The sequence below is a fragment of the Bos indicus x Bos taurus genome, chromosome 8 (genome assembly GCF_003369695.1).
Source record: "Bos indicus x Bos taurus breed Angus x Brahman F1 hybrid chromosome 8, Bos_hybrid_MaternalHap_v2.0, whole genome shotgun sequence".
Lineage (NCBI taxonomy): Eukaryota > Metazoa > Chordata > Mammalia > Artiodactyla > Bovidae > Bos > Bos indicus x Bos taurus.
Genome location: NC_040083.1, coordinates 79,434,344 through 79,449,616, shown reverse-complemented (window position 1 = coordinate 79,449,616; position 15,273 = coordinate 79,434,344). Strand labels below are relative to the sequence as shown.

The 15,273-nt window shown below is 37.2% G+C and overlaps 1 protein-coding gene across 11 annotated transcripts in view; it reads left to right on the top strand.

Moving 5' to 3' along the window:
- TUT7 (terminal uridylyl transferase 7) overlaps nt 1-13,098 on the top strand; it is a 58,698-nt gene extending 45,600 nt beyond the window's left edge. For 4 of the 11 annotated variants that reach the window (XR_003512345.1, XR_003512341.1, XR_003512342.1 and 1 more), the window contains 2 exons: nt 1,564-2,044; nt 12,081-12,116. Coding sequence is in view for 6 of the 11 variants with exons in the window: in XM_027550159.1 (XP_027405960.1) it covers nt 1,564-1,640; nt 1,981-2,044; nt 3,205-3,287 (224 nt within the window). In the remaining 5 variants the exon portion in view is untranslated. Of the gene's footprint in view, nt 1-1,563; nt 2,045-3,204; nt 7,698-12,080 lie in introns of those variants that run through there. The other 7 variants (XM_027550159.1, XM_027550160.1, XM_027550158.1 and 4 more) reach the window with 7 other exon arrangements.
- The last annotated feature ends 2,175 nt before the right edge of the window (nt 13,099-15,273 follow it).

Genomic DNA, 15,273 nt, shown 5'->3' with positions numbered 1-15,273 from the left:
AGTAGTGACTCTGTTCATGTCCTCAACTGTTAAGTGTTCATGGACAGCATAAAAAACGTCAGCACTGAAAGTTTCCTTAAAATACTCACTCTAGTCCTTGTCGTTCCTGGAAACACTGATACCTCTCTTCCACTTTATGATACCATATCAGCAATATAGTATCTCTTTTTTTAAGATAGGAAAGTTTAGATCAGCCATCCTTATTTTTTTAAATGAGCTTTATATAAAAAGTTCTTAAATTGTTTTATTATTAATTTTAAAATACAGTGTAAATGTTTATGAAATGTTTTTACAGCTTCAGCTTGTCCTACTTCTAAGGAATTCAAACTTTTATTGCCCTCACAAGGGACATATAGCAGAATAAAATGATGTTATAATTATAAGGGTAAAATGTTTAAAAGAAATTAAAAGCAATAGCTAACGTTCATTGAGCACTTTCAGTGGGTCAGGCACTATTTAAGTACTTTACATGGGTAAACTCGTCTAATTTTCACCAGAGCCCCATTAACTGTGGTATTATTTTGATATCCTCAGTTACAGATGAGGAAACTGTAAACAGTATATATAGATAAAATGTAATACAGTCTCATCAAAATTCCTTTTGTAGGCTCCCCTTCAGAACAGCTCACTATCTGCTTTTACTCAGAGCAGGAAGTACATGGGCATTGCCTTCCTCTTTGGTACAGCAAAGTGGTGCAGGGATGCTCCTGCACTCCCCCGGCTGGATGGATCTCTTCTTACTAGCTCGTAGCAAGTTTTAAGTTGCCAGTAGTAAGTGGAGTAAATAAAATAAGTAAAGCTCTCAAAATAGTAAAAATAGGGAATTCCCTGGCGGTCAAGTGGTTTGAACTTGGCACTTTTACTGCCGTGGGCCTGGGTTCAATCCCTGGTCAGGGAACTAAGATCCTACCAAAATTTTTAAAACATAGAGCAATGATCCTGGCCATCTAGAGGTTAGCAGCCAATCAAGAGGGACAGGGAATGTCCTGGGACACGGATGAGGTATTATCAAATGTACAGAAAACACTAGAATCTTGGTTCCTTCAGACTGCCATGTTTTCATATTAAATCGGGTAGTCATAATGTAAAACAAAAAGAGGAAGGGCTTCCCTGGTATCTCAAACAGTAAAGAATCTGCCTGCAATGCAGGAGACCTGGGTTCAATTCCTGAGTCAGGAAGATCCCCTGGAGAAGGGAATGGCTACCCACTCCAGTATTCTTGCCAGGAGAATTCCAGAACAGCCTGGCAGGCTACAGTCCATAGGTATACAAAGAGTCAGACACGACTGAGCGACTAACACACACACACACAGTAAAAGGAATTAAAAGAGGAGTGGAGCTAAAGTATGGTGAATTTCCTCCAATAGCAATTAAAAATAATCAGCTTCTGTCTAAAGATTATGTTCTTCCATTTCATTTCTTCTAATACATTAGAATTTTGTCCACATAATAATTTGAGTAGAGCTTCTGTCATCTCAACAGAAAATCTTTCTGTGAAAGTTTGAAACAGGGCCACTGCTTTCAGTTTAAAGTAGGAACAAAAAGTGCTCATTTCTTTCTCAGGTCTGTCTAAATCAGATTGTGTATTTGGATCCCCTTCTTCACCTAACCCTTTGAGACCAGCTGGCACATTTGTTCAGGTAAACCTAGCTCAGACCCGAGCAGGAAACCCTCCCGTCTCTGCCTCTCCCGCAAACACTCTGAGTACGAGCAGCTCTGGGCCAGGTGCTCGGGAGGGGCTGGGCAGTTCAGGTGGCTCCTCCGCTCTGCCTGAGGTGCCGTGTGCGGTGAGCTTGCTGTGCACCGGCTGCCCGGCGTGCCTTTCGGGGTCCTGCAGATGTGTCTTGCTTGTCGATTAACTTGCAAAGTTCTGCCACCCACATGCCTAATTTCAGCTCTCCTTGGATTTGGTTACAGTTTTCAGACTGTTTCAGATGCTGTTCCTTTCGACTTTGTAAACCAGTCTATTTCGTTTTTTAGGCAGTGCTTTTACATGAAGACCAAAAGCAACAAAAAACATCTATATTTTTGAGTCCCCAGTCAGGTATGTGGGCTTTTTAAAAAAACAAATGTGTGTTGTTTTATTTACTGCATAGCGTACCACATGCCTTTTGAGGCACTTCCTTTGAATAAGTGGTTTTAACAGCGATTGGACATCAGAATAACTTGGGGAGCTTTTAAAAATACACTTGCCCTCGACCTTCATTTCCCAAATCAGATTCTTCGAGGGTTAGGCTTAAGCCTGTTTTTGTTTTTCTTTTTAAATGTTCTAGGTGATTCTTATATTATACCATCCTTGAATAGGAACCATAGGGAACCATAGTCTCTAATTATTTGTTCCTCTTCTACACTTTTTGTTTCTGCTTTGAAATTGCCACTGTCTTGTCAGCAGTGTATTCTCCTCATGGAGATTATTTGCCACCAAAGAAAGTAATTGTGGGCCTGAACACTCTGTCTCAACTATGTCACTTATTTTCTGGTTCCTTCAACAAATATTAAGCTACACCTCCCACCCACCCGCCCCCTCCAAGTGTGGGGTGTGGGCCTAAATACTGAAGATAAAAGCCCCTTCTCTCATTTACTCTGCCTTCTTGTCAGAAAAGACACAGACATATTTCATGTGGCGACAGATGTTAAAAAATATAAAGAAGGAAACGGAAAAGAGAATGATGGGAAGGAGGCAGCCTCTGATAAAGTAACATTTCAGCAAAGAATCAAAGTAAAAGGAAGACGCAAGTCAAGAACTTGGATTTAGACTCTTACAACAGAGCTGAAAACAGTTTTGTCCCAAGTGGTGACACTAAGCCGGATGAGGGAGAGGAGGGTAACTGGAGCTGAGGTCAGGGTACACGACTGTGGGTCACACAGCTCCTTCAGCAGTGGCAGGGATGGGTTTTTTTCTCTACATGAGAGGGGCAGCTGTTGGAGGCAAAGGAGTGGTAGAACTGTCTTAAAAGGTTCACTATGACTGCTGAGGAGGCAAGGGTGAAAAACCAACAAGGAGGCTCCTTCTGTAGTTCAGGGGAGAGATGAGGACAGCTTGGACAGGGGTGGAAGGGATGGAGGAAGTGAGGTCTGCTCATCTCCTGGAGACTTTAAAGGTAGTACCGACATGATAATTGATGAGTTGGATGATAAGACATGACAGAAAATCGTGAGATTTTGAGACTCAGAGGTGACACTGTGATTTTTTGTCCTGAGCAGCTAGAAGAGTGAAGTTTGAATTTCCTGTGCTGAGGAACCATGAGGAAGAACAGATTATGGGGAGAAATAGAGTTCAGCTTTAAATGTGTAAGTTTTAAGAGACCTGCTGGATATTGTGGTAGAGGTATTGAATAGCCAAGTAGAGATAGGAAGGAGCCTGGCATTTAGAACAGAAGTCCCATCTGCAGATACAAATTTGAGGATGATCAGTATGTAATTGATGATAGTTAAGCCCTGGATCTGACTGCAGTCACGTAGGAAATACATGCAGATAGAAAAGAGAAAAGCATGTAGAGGCTTAGGCAAAATAAAGGAGACAGAAACACACCCCCAGAAAAAAATGTTTAACAGTGGGGATGGAGAAGCAGCAAGTTTGATCTTTTAATGGAGTTTTAATATAGAAAGTGCCTCAAAGAGGGGGCAGTTGGCTTTATGCAAATTGCTTCTGACAGGTCTGTTCAACGAGGACTGAGAATGCTGCATTTTATTTGGCAACACAGAAGTCCCTCACTGTGACTTTGAAAAGAGCCATTTCTTTGAAATAGGGGGCAGAAAAACCTGATTGTAGGGAGTTGTGCTGAGAAGTGCTGGAAGAATTATAGGGTACCTGACCTCAGCTATGGCTGCATAGTGCCAGGGCCCCCATCCCTACCCAGTCCCCCCAGGCCCAAGGAAAGATGCTAAAAGGGAGGGGAAAATAGGATGCTATGAAGGCCTCTCTTGGTGTTTCAAGAGTAGTTTTAATCCTGAAATAGAAGGGAGAAATTTGAAGAGTAAAAGAAAAATCAAAGTAACTTTAACATATAATGAATCACTTTTTCAGCTTTTTTTTTTTTTAAGGACATGAAACTATAAATCATGATGCAAACCTCTGGCCTTTAGACACTTAACTAGTTTTGTTTAATATCTCTTTCTCTTCCCCTCTCTAATTTTCAATAAAGTAGGATTAAAGAAGGGAAATTGTTTAAAAGAAATAGAGCATGTGTACTCTTTTTAAATTGATTGTATAGTTGGTGAGAAAAGTTTTGGAAATTTTAAAGCTTCATTGATAAAACCTGACAGTTTTATATATAATGTAAAACAAGCCGCCTATTTTGTGGTCAGCTTTTACGTGTTGTATGTTACTGCTAAGGTGCAAATAATGTTTGCTTGTAGGTTGGAGAGATGCCTGTGTTAGTTATAAAGAATGAAGAGGCTAAGCCATCTCTCCAATCAGGTGTCAGTTTCTGAGAGAGAGTGCTCCCAGAGCCTCGGCAGCCTCCCCAGCTCCGCAGCAGATAAGAGCTCTTCCCTGCTGTCGCCAGCCCAGGCTGCAATAAGCCAGGGCGCTGTGGTCTCACCCTGGGAAAGCTAAGGAAGCTCCAGGCGAAGGGCATTTGGTTGTCTCTACTTCGAATGTTAACAAGGAAAATAAATTGAATTATTAAATTATTTAAGTACTTCTTAAGATGAATTATCTCAAGTATATAAAATGATCTACTTAGAAATAGGCATTTATTTTTATAATACGTGAATATTTTACAGTTGTGTTTTTTTAATGATTGGGAAAAACATTCAAAATGGCATCAAGTTTCTCTACAATCAGACTGAGGTAGGACGTCCCAAAGAGAAACAGAAATCTTCAAAGAATTGTCACACTTACCCAAAAGGGGAACGTGGTATCCATGAAAGGTGAAGACATAGGAGATTGTATAAGAACAGGCAAGAGCAGCTCTTTCCTGGGAAGGTTTTGTAATTGTTCTCATTGGAATGCATGGACTTAAATATAAAAAAAGTTCTACTGGGAAAACCCTGAAAATGAAATAGAGTGAAATGAGAATGGGGTCTGTTCTGAGAGGATTTGATTGACAGTGGGAGTAGCCATGAAACATGGAGGAGGAGATTGACAAGCTGCCTTGGAAGCTACTTTGGCAAATGCAAGTGTATTGGAGACAGACTCCACTGCAGTTTGTGGGGTTGTTTCCCATAGATCCTCTGAGAGTTTGAAGGTCACATAGTTAACAGATGTAAAGAAGCCAAAAGACTTGTTTTTACAAGCTTCAGCCTCGAATAGGCATTTCCAGAACACTTTACTTAAGAAAATACTGGTCCGTCCTTAGTTGAGATTTGTTTTGTCAAAGATAAGATGTTTATGAATATCAGCTTTTGCCGTCAGATTGCACAGTGTGATTTCTAGCTGTGATGTTATCCTCCATTGCTTCAGTTTCCTCTTCTGTTAAAGGGGATAATAATAATACTAATCTTGTGGGACTGTTGCAAAATCTATGTAAAAGCACTTAGAACAGTACCTGCATGATTTGAGAGCAGAGGTTGGTGGGCGCCAGTGGCGTTTGGTGTTCTGCAGGACATCTGTCAGCATTGCTTATGCTAAAGATTTTACGCATCTTGAAAGTAAAATTTTAATATAATTTCTTAAGTGGGGGATAAGTACAGATGTTAGACATATACCTAGAAATGGCAATACCAATTGACAGTAGGCTAGGATTTCAGTAAATTATCTTCTGAGTGAAAGATTTACATATTTATAAATCTTTTGAGTAACCATAAAACTTAAGCTTACTACAGAAAAAAAAATGTTATTGCAATAAATAAGATTTGCTTTCTACCAGGAAAAAAAAAAATCACAGGTGGTTAAAACTTATCTTTTCTAATAAACTCTTCAAGTTAATGACAACTGTTAATACTGTCAAATTTATCCATGAAAAATTTATACAAGTTATGTATGTTGTTATGTGAAATGTCTCAACATTAAGTAGGATTAAGTTTCCAGAAAGCTCTTTCTTTTCACAGACTATTTATCTGTGATGCGTGGGTGGTTTCCTAAGGAGAAGCTGCTAGTGTGTACAGCCCCTGCTCTTCCGCAATAGCTGAATTGACCTTAGAAGACAGAGGTGAGCTCCTCTGAGCTCCAGGTGTCCCGTTTATAAAATTGGCAAAAGCACCATCTGTCTCGGGCTGCTGTGCTTAAAGCAGCCACCCACATCCAATAATCAACCAGGTTCTCTTTCCTCTCCTGATACTTCCTCCATTCCACTAAGCTGCATATTGTTCTGAGTCTCAAATGAGACAGCAGTAGATAGAAGATCCCACAAGTTTCCTTGCTCTTTTCCTCCCTCCCTCACATACACACACTAACAGTGCCTTAGATGTTCAGTAAGTTTTATTGATTAGAGGTGGACTCATTTTGACAGAGTAAAGAAGAGTGGGACTGTGATCAAGAACATGAGCTTTAAAGTCAGACTTACTCTAGTTTGACATCCAGCCCAATCATTTACTAGCTGTGTTACCTCTGTCACGTTAGTGAGCCTCTCTGCCTCAGTTTCCTTGTCCATAAATTGGGGCTAATAGCTCACAGGGCAACTGTAAGGATTAGTTTCATATATGTAAAACCCTTTACACTGTATCCGGCACACATCACTCGATAAATTATTACTACTCTTATTGCTGTAGTTAACAGAAAGTCTCCAACTATGCTCTGACTGTCTAACTCCTAGGACAAATACATAATGAAAACTTTTAACGAAAGAAGAGTATGTGGAGATTGAAGAACCATAGTCATAAACTGTTCGGTATGGAGAATCTCAAGACTAACATTTTTCTATTTCTTAATCCACTACTGTTTTTTGGAAAGAAAATTATTTTTCAGAAGAAACTACCTCTGTGTCTTTGTTTATTCCATTTTAATCCAAGGGTTTGAAATTTTAAATATTGGAGATGCTATAAGAGATTGGTGAATATCTTTTCTCCTTTATGATAATGTATACTTTTTTCCTTGACGAGAATGTTATAGCTTACTTATTAAAAACAAAAGCACAGTGGTCTTTATGACAGTAAATTTAAAATAATAGAAGCACTTTTTATTCAGTGAATATATGGGAAGATCTTATCAGTGAATATATAGATCATTGTTTTTCATACCCTTCTTGATATTCCAGTATATGAACATACATTATGTATTTAACCATTCTTTATTAATGGAACTAGTTCTCTTCAAATATTTGTTATATCAGTGTCTTCAAAACTTTTTTGCTTGCATACTCGCTCCCAAAATGTTGAACCACCCATAAATCTCCTTGTATGTGTTTAAGTTGACATCTGTTTTTCATCGTAGTTGCAAAACATGTAATTTCTGGAGGTTTTTTTAAAAATACTGGCATTTTTAAAACAAAACTTTTAAATCAGTCTTTTTAAATGTATCAAATGAAATATAAATATTATTGCAGAAATTTTACATCTTTTTTTTTCTCCTTGAATTCTTTTGTTTCACTTCCATGGAATTTTATCTTAAGATGATATATTTTTATCATATATATTTCAAGCATTTTATTGACTGGCCCACAAAAGTGTTCATATAAATTGAATTTTTCAGCTTTTTGTTAAATCTCAAAGTGTAAAAATGTCTTCTAAATTGTTTTTATAGTTGGTAGAAGAATATAATTGACCAAAACCAATGTTACAAATTTTGATTAAAAATTGCTTCCTATGTTTACTTATTGAAAATGCCTTTCATTTAATTAGATGAGATTTTTATCCCATGCATTCATTTATCTTCGGAGTAGTACTGCTTACTGCATGAATGAAACAGTGAATCATTTCTATTCCTAATCTTTTTGTTTTATACTTCATAAACATTGTGAAGCCTCATTAGTCTTTATAATGGCATATTAAAAGGGATAGAAAGGGGTTTTGGAGTCTGGGAGGGGAAGAGACACAGCAGTGCCACTCAGTTGTTTCCATTCCTTTTTAATCAAATCACCAAAAAATCACGTAAATCGTATCATCAGAAGTTATTCTGATGGGCATCAGCTATCAGTGCAATTTTATGAAAGCTAAAATTTGGGCTTTTATTAGATGTATTCCCATTTTGCTACAGATCCCAGCATTTTGTGTGCTTCTCTGCCTCCCAAGGGTTTTTTTTTTTCACCCTAGGGTAATGTGCCACATTAAGAGATGAATGGTTAGAACACACCTGTCTCTCTCTCTCTCTATCTTGTGAAAGGGTAAAGAGAAAGTGGTATGATTCCTGAGAACCACCCCAAAGCCTGGTCCACAAAGACATTCTCAGAAAGAACTCAGATAAAAATTGAAGCATGTGGGCAGCTCTCTTAAAACTCTACCCACTTGTCCTCTTACGCTGTTCAGGAATAGCTTAATCCCATGTACCCAAGGTGGAAGACCACTGTCTATATAAAACACTGCAACGCCAGTTTGCATATTTGTCTAGTTATTTCCTCAGGACAAATCCCACTTAGGAGAATAATAGATTTAAAAGTAACCATACTTTGATGGTGATGCCAATAATGCCACATTGTGATTGTGGACAGTTTCAGAGTCAGTCACAATTTTCCCACACGCTTGCATCATTGAGAATAGTCTTTTTTTGCCAGTCTGCTTGAAGTTCTGTTATTACCATTGAATGCTAACAATTTCCCACATTTTCATTTGTATTTCTTCATGTTACATCTTGGTATTTTTGAGTATTCATTTTTGTCTTTAGTTCTTTCTACTTAGAAATTTATTCATGCTTTGTCAAATATGTTACAGTATCCTTCATCACCAGTTTATTATTTTTTCAGCCTCATTTATGATTTATTTTGCCATGCATACACTTGTTCTAGTAGTTTGATCTAGCCAACTTTATGGTAGTTTCGAGTCATGCTTACACATTTTTAAGAATTTCATGTTCTTCCCCCAGATTACATAAAAATTCATATTTTATTTATAGTAGTTTTATCTTTTTTTCTTGACTGAACCGTGTGGCATGCAAGTTCTTAGTTCCCAACCAGGGGATCAAACCCTGCAGTGGAAGCACAGAGTCCCAACCACTGAACCAGGGAAGTCCCATAGTTTTATCTTTTTATGTGTAAATTTTTTTACATGAAGCTTCTTCAGGTATGTTGAGATTTTTATATACATATATACACACACACCCATATATATATATATATATATATATATATATATATATATATATATATACACACACATACACACACACACAGGGGGTTACATGTTTAAGTGATAAGTAATAAAACTATAAGTATTATTAGAATGGTTTCTTAACATTTGGGCAAAAAATTTTTTAAGATCTAAATAATATAACAACTACTCATCTACTAGAGAATAGGCTTTATTTTTTCATATTTTCTTTTCACTCATTTATTATTAATAAGAATTCAGGTACCCATTCTTTTTTAAACTCTTACATATGTATCCTTTAACATATGTATCCTTTAATATACATATCCTTGGTGAATTTTTAAATTTAAATGACTCACTATATAATATGAATGTTTTATAACTTGATTTTTTATATCTAACAAAATGATTTTGAAATTTATATATGTTATATATGGATTTAGTCTCTCTTTACAGTATTGCATCTTATGAATACAAAATATTTTATGTAAACATCACCTAGTACATGAGCATTTAGATTATGTCTGGTGTTTTGCTGTTAAGCAGTGTTGTAGCGAACACTCTTGTGTGAGTCTTCTTGAGCATATTTGAGAGATTGTATAGGATTTGAGTTCCGAGAAATCAATTTGTTGTGTCGTAGAGCATTTTCATATGTGTATATGTGCCTTTTCAACTTTGTTAGATACTGTCAGATACCCCCTCATTGGCTGAAACAGTTGCCACTTATATCAACAGTGTTTATTCATACAAATATGATGAGTGAAAAAAATACTGTGGTGTTCTAATGGATTTTTTTTTAACTCTGGTGATGCTGAGCACCTTTTTATGTGCTTACTAGCTGTGAATACCATGTATTATTATTATATACATTCTAAATATTTTCCTCCAGTATATCTTGTCTTACATCACTTCAGTTTTTAATTTTGAAATAGATGATTGGTTTTCCCTGATTAGTTTTCATGAACATGTGATTCATGATTTTAGGGTTGTCTTTCAGAAATTGTTCCTCACCTGAAGTTGTAAAGATATCCATCTATATTTTTTTTCTAATAGCTTTAAAACTTTATTTTTCTTATTTAGATCTTGATTCTATCTGGTTGTATGTAGAGTATGAGGTACTGATACAAATTTTTGTCCCTTAAGTGAAAAGCCTTTCCTCAGTACTTCATGCAGTTTAGAATGTCACAGACGGGTATTTTTGACCAATAGACACTCTGTGGTATGAATATGGTATTTATACCTATAGATACTTTGATTCTTCCTGCCATATCACTGATTTTTCACTGTGAGTTGACTCTCAGGATATCTTGCTTTGGAAAGTTTGCTTTCGAGGGGGCATAAGTTTGTTTGCATACTTAATAAGTTGACTTTGGACATTTTAGAAAGTATAGTTTAGGCAAATTGAAAATAAAAGCCATTTATACTTGTCCCATTTTAGAGCATTAACTATTATTTCAGTTTTGGAGATAAAATCTTCCCATCTTTTTACATCAATGTAATGATAATAGTTAGCATTGATTGAGCACTTTCTATGTGCCAGGTACTGTTCGGTTGTTTTACCTATATTAATGTATTTAATCTTTACAGTAACTCCAAGGGGGATAGGTATTATTGTCTTCATTTTACAGATAAGCAAAAATGAGGCAATACATATCTGATTAGTGGTGTTTTTCAAATGTGTTTTTTTAATTAATTTTTAGTTTAATGAAAATTCTTGAGGATTTATAACCTTCATTTTTCATGTTATTAATTATCCTTCTCTGCATACCTAATATGTTATTGTGTTTATAATATAATTAGGCATATTCCAAGTTCTGGACATTTGAGTTATTTGCATGCTTTACAAGGTTTCTCTGGTTTATATGAATATTCCTTTAGCAAAATTTCTGTGTACCTACCTGTCCTCCTGCTCTTCTTTCAGCAGTTAGTGGTTAAGAATTGATACCTTGTTTTACTTTGCATCTCTTTGATTACCCACTGATATTGATTAATTTTTATCTACTTACATGCTTTTTTTTCTCTTTCATATGTTGCTTTTTCTTTCACCAGCTGTCTATTAGTATTTGTCTTTTTTCTATGGATTTGTAATTTCTTTAGTGCTAAGAATAGAAAGCCCTTTTAATAAGTAAAGCATAATGTGGTATACTGAGGAAACTCTTTCCCCCTCCAGAATATTCACTACTTCTTATACTTTGACTCTCTCATATTTAATTCTATAATTCATTTGAAATTAGGTGAGGAGGAAAGGTATGATGTGAGGAAGGAAACTTCTCTATCCCTTTCCTTCCAAAATTACTTGTTTGACAAAATACCAGTTTTGAACAACCCATACTTTCCACCATTGGTTTGAAATGTGTATAATCAATGTGTGTATATCCTTTGTCAGATACTACTTTCTTGTAAGTAATCACTTAAGAATTTTTCAATTTTATTGTTTCATTGAACTATTTGTTTTGACTCCAAAACAAAATTTATTAACTGTTCTGTGGTGTGCATGTAATTAGCAGTCCTCATTTCTGTCCTGCAGCTGTAAATACAATAAATTTCCTTTTTTTCTTTTAAATCAATAAGTTATGGCTACCATGTCACCATTCACAGCTTCATGTCTGCAGAGTAATGACACAAGATATTTATTTCTGACCAAAGAATTCTTTAGAGTTTATTCTGTTTGGTTGCAGATGCAAAGCAGAGCTTTAAGAAGTTCTCCTGGCCTCTGTACCAGTAGTGAGCATGCATGTCATAACATGACGTCACTCTAGCAGCTCATCTGCGTTTAGAAAGAATATGACGAGGCTTTTGTTATACCTTTTTATATCTAGCCAGATGACTTGATTCAAAACAAGTGACAAGTATGAGGTTTCTGTAAATAATTAACCATAAGAAGTAATTGTATAGCGTTTACGATAAAGTGAGGCCTGTTTCATTTATGTTGGGTTTTGTTTTTTCCCCTCCTCTAGGTAGCCTTTCCAGTAAATATATGACTCAGGGAAAAGCCTCAGCGAAGAGGACCCAGCAGGAATCATGAGGGAAGGAAAATGCCGCATTCTAAATGGCCACTCAGGCGTTCTATTCACTTTGAAAATTAGGTTCATTTCACAGGACACAGCAGCATAGATCAGGCTTCGACTTAACATTTAAGGGAAATGTCAGATTTTTTTAACTTAATGAAATTGTTAATGAGGAAAAAATGTTTAATATAGTCTTACCTACTACAGATCCCTATAGATTTAAGGATTTCAATAGAAAGCCATGATGTATGTATTTAAGACAGGTTTAAAAAAAAATGTAACTATGGGCCAGTATTCATTGAATACAATTTCAAGCTTTTTAATTATTTCAGAGCACACTAAAAATAGTGGGCTGATAAACTCCAAGTAAATTAATCCTTTATAAATCCTTTTTGTTTGTTTTAAAGAGGGGAAATTATATTTATTGTTGTCAACTGAATCCTTGTGAAAGCGTGTCAAACGTGTGAACTGCTACTGCTGTATTTACGATTTACAAACCTTATTTTATTGATATTTGTAGAATTGATAACGTGAACATGAGTACCTATTATGTGAGCCTCCTACAGATGAGCAGAGCCACTGAAGGGCTTTTGATTTTTTCCCTCTCTAATTTTAAGTTGACATATAACTACTATGGTCATAAAAATGAAAAGACATATAAATACTATGGTCATAAAAATGAAGGAAAACAATAGTCCTGGTTGCTGCTAAAAACATTTGCAAAGGAAAAATGACAAAATAAAAGTAATTTTTACTTTTTATGATACTCCGAAATCAGGGTGGATGACTTTTAAAATCCCTGATGATTAAAGAGGCTATTTCTACCAATCACAAGTTTGATTGGTATCATTTTGATCTGACTGGAGCCTTCATGAAACTGTTTCTCTAATTCATGAGCCCTTCAGAAGTGGTCAGAGCCATGCCTCGGATTATCATTTTGAAATAAAATCAAGATTTCAACCTGTAATTTTATCCACCTTACTTTCCAATGAGAGTCCTAAATTTCATGAGGAAACCAGGTGAAGGATTAAGGGCGGTACAGCTCTGCTCCCCTTTATTCCTCGCTCCATCTCCATGTGCTCTTGCCGTCTGGTGTTCACTGACAGCCAGTGCCTGCCAAGTCCCGGGAGTGTGCAGATGAGTCCCACAGACTTCAGGGCATGAATGCATAGGGAGGGCTGCTGGGGGTGCTTGCTGGGCAAGCATTCCCAGATAGAAGAGGGCTCGAAAGGAGCACACCTGTATGCTTTTCTTTTAAACAAATTCCTTGAAGACATTTTCCAGCTGAAGAAGAATCATATCAAAATTAACTTTATTTATTTGGGGCGGCAGTGGGGAGGGCTTCCCAGAGGACCCAGTGGGTAAAGAATCGGTCTGCAGTGCAGGAGACACGGGTTCGATCCCTGGGCCAGGAAGATCCCCTGGAGGAGAGCATGGCAGCCCACTCCAGTAACCTTGTCCGGAGAGTCACATGGACAGAGGAGCCTGGTGGGCTACAGTCCATAGGGTCACAGAGTCTGACACGATTGAAGCCACTGAGCCTGCACGCGCGCACACATTTCTTTTTTGGCTGTGTGGCTCTGCAAAGTTGACTGGACATAAAATTCTAGTCACTTTCCTTGAAAAGATTTGATACCATTCTGTTGTCTTCTGGCATAGTCACAGAAGACTACAACCAATCTTATTTTTGTTCCCTTATAGGTTTTATTTTTCTGTTTGGATGCTTCTGTGTTTATTTCTCCTTACACCTTTTGTATCAAACAAAGGTTTGACATTAACTTTTGTCTGAAACAAAAGTGAATCCAGTGTCTCTCCCCACCTAAGTTTTGTTGTTTGTTTTAGAATATATCTTTTTCATAATTTTATTTCTCAGAAATATTTTTCTTTCTGAAATGCCTCTCCCAATCATCTCCTTCCTTTCTGTTGGGAAAACTTGTCAAGCTTGATCTCCAGGTGACTGGCTTGATTTTTAGTGTCATTCTGCCATTTCTCACATTAATTTTTTATTACTGTACATTTAATTTTCTTGAACTTACCTAACTTACCACCCATCACCTTCCTGTTCCTGTCTTTTAGTTTTTTATCTTTCTTTTCAGGATGCCATTTTCATATATCCTTTTAAGAATGTTTAAAAGTTCCGTACATTTTATTCTGACTCCTAGAGTAGATTCTGTCCAATGAATTTGATAGCTTTTTCAATTCCTCACACTGCATGAGTGGGACAGTGACGAGTGCTTGCCAGCAGACCTGGATAATGTGTTGTCCTTGGTTCTTCACTCCCTTTACTTGGGTGCTGGTCCCAGCCCCTTCTCAGCACCTCAGCTAGGGGACAGGTATATCTGTTCCATGCTGAGTCCAGTTTCCAGGGCGTGGCTATCTTGCAAATGCAGCTGGCCTGTCTCTTACAAGATCCAAAAATGCCCCACTACCAGGGTTCTCCCTTCCTCTTCCTCTCAAAAACAAAAATATTGAAATCCATTTTCATACCTCCAATCTGCACTTTTTAATCTCTTGCTGAGTGTTCACAGTAGCAGCAGTATGCACAGTCAGAGGTACTATTAAGGTGTTCTGAAATACTTCAATTTATTTTAAATAAATAAATATATTACCCTAGTGGAAAAAATATCCTGTGTAGGTAAGTCAATAGGGTTCATGTTACAAGCAGAAAAATGTTGAAAAAGCTAACAGAATTTAACAAACCTCTCTAAAACTGCAGAGATGTGCTCAGTACTTATTTTTTCTTCTAAAGCTGGCTTATTTGGATAACAGCAGTCAAGAATTTAGCATGCTTTGCACTGACTGGAATTCTTGACTTAATTAGGTTCTGGCTCTGCCATTTTTCCCGGAGAAGGCACTGGCGACCCACTCCAGTACTCTTGCCTGGAAAATCCCATGGGCAGAGGAGCCTGGTAGGCTGCAGTCCATGGGGTCGCTAAGAGTCAGACAGGACTGAGCGACTTCACTTTCACTTTTCACTTTCATGCATTGGAGAAGGAAATGGCAACCCACTCCATTGTTCTTGCCTGGAGAATCCCAGGGACGGGAGCCTCGTGGGCTGCCATCTATGGGGTCGCAGAGTCGGACACGACTGAAGCGACTTAGCAGCAGCAGCTGCCATTTTTCCAGCTGGAGAGTAGCAAAT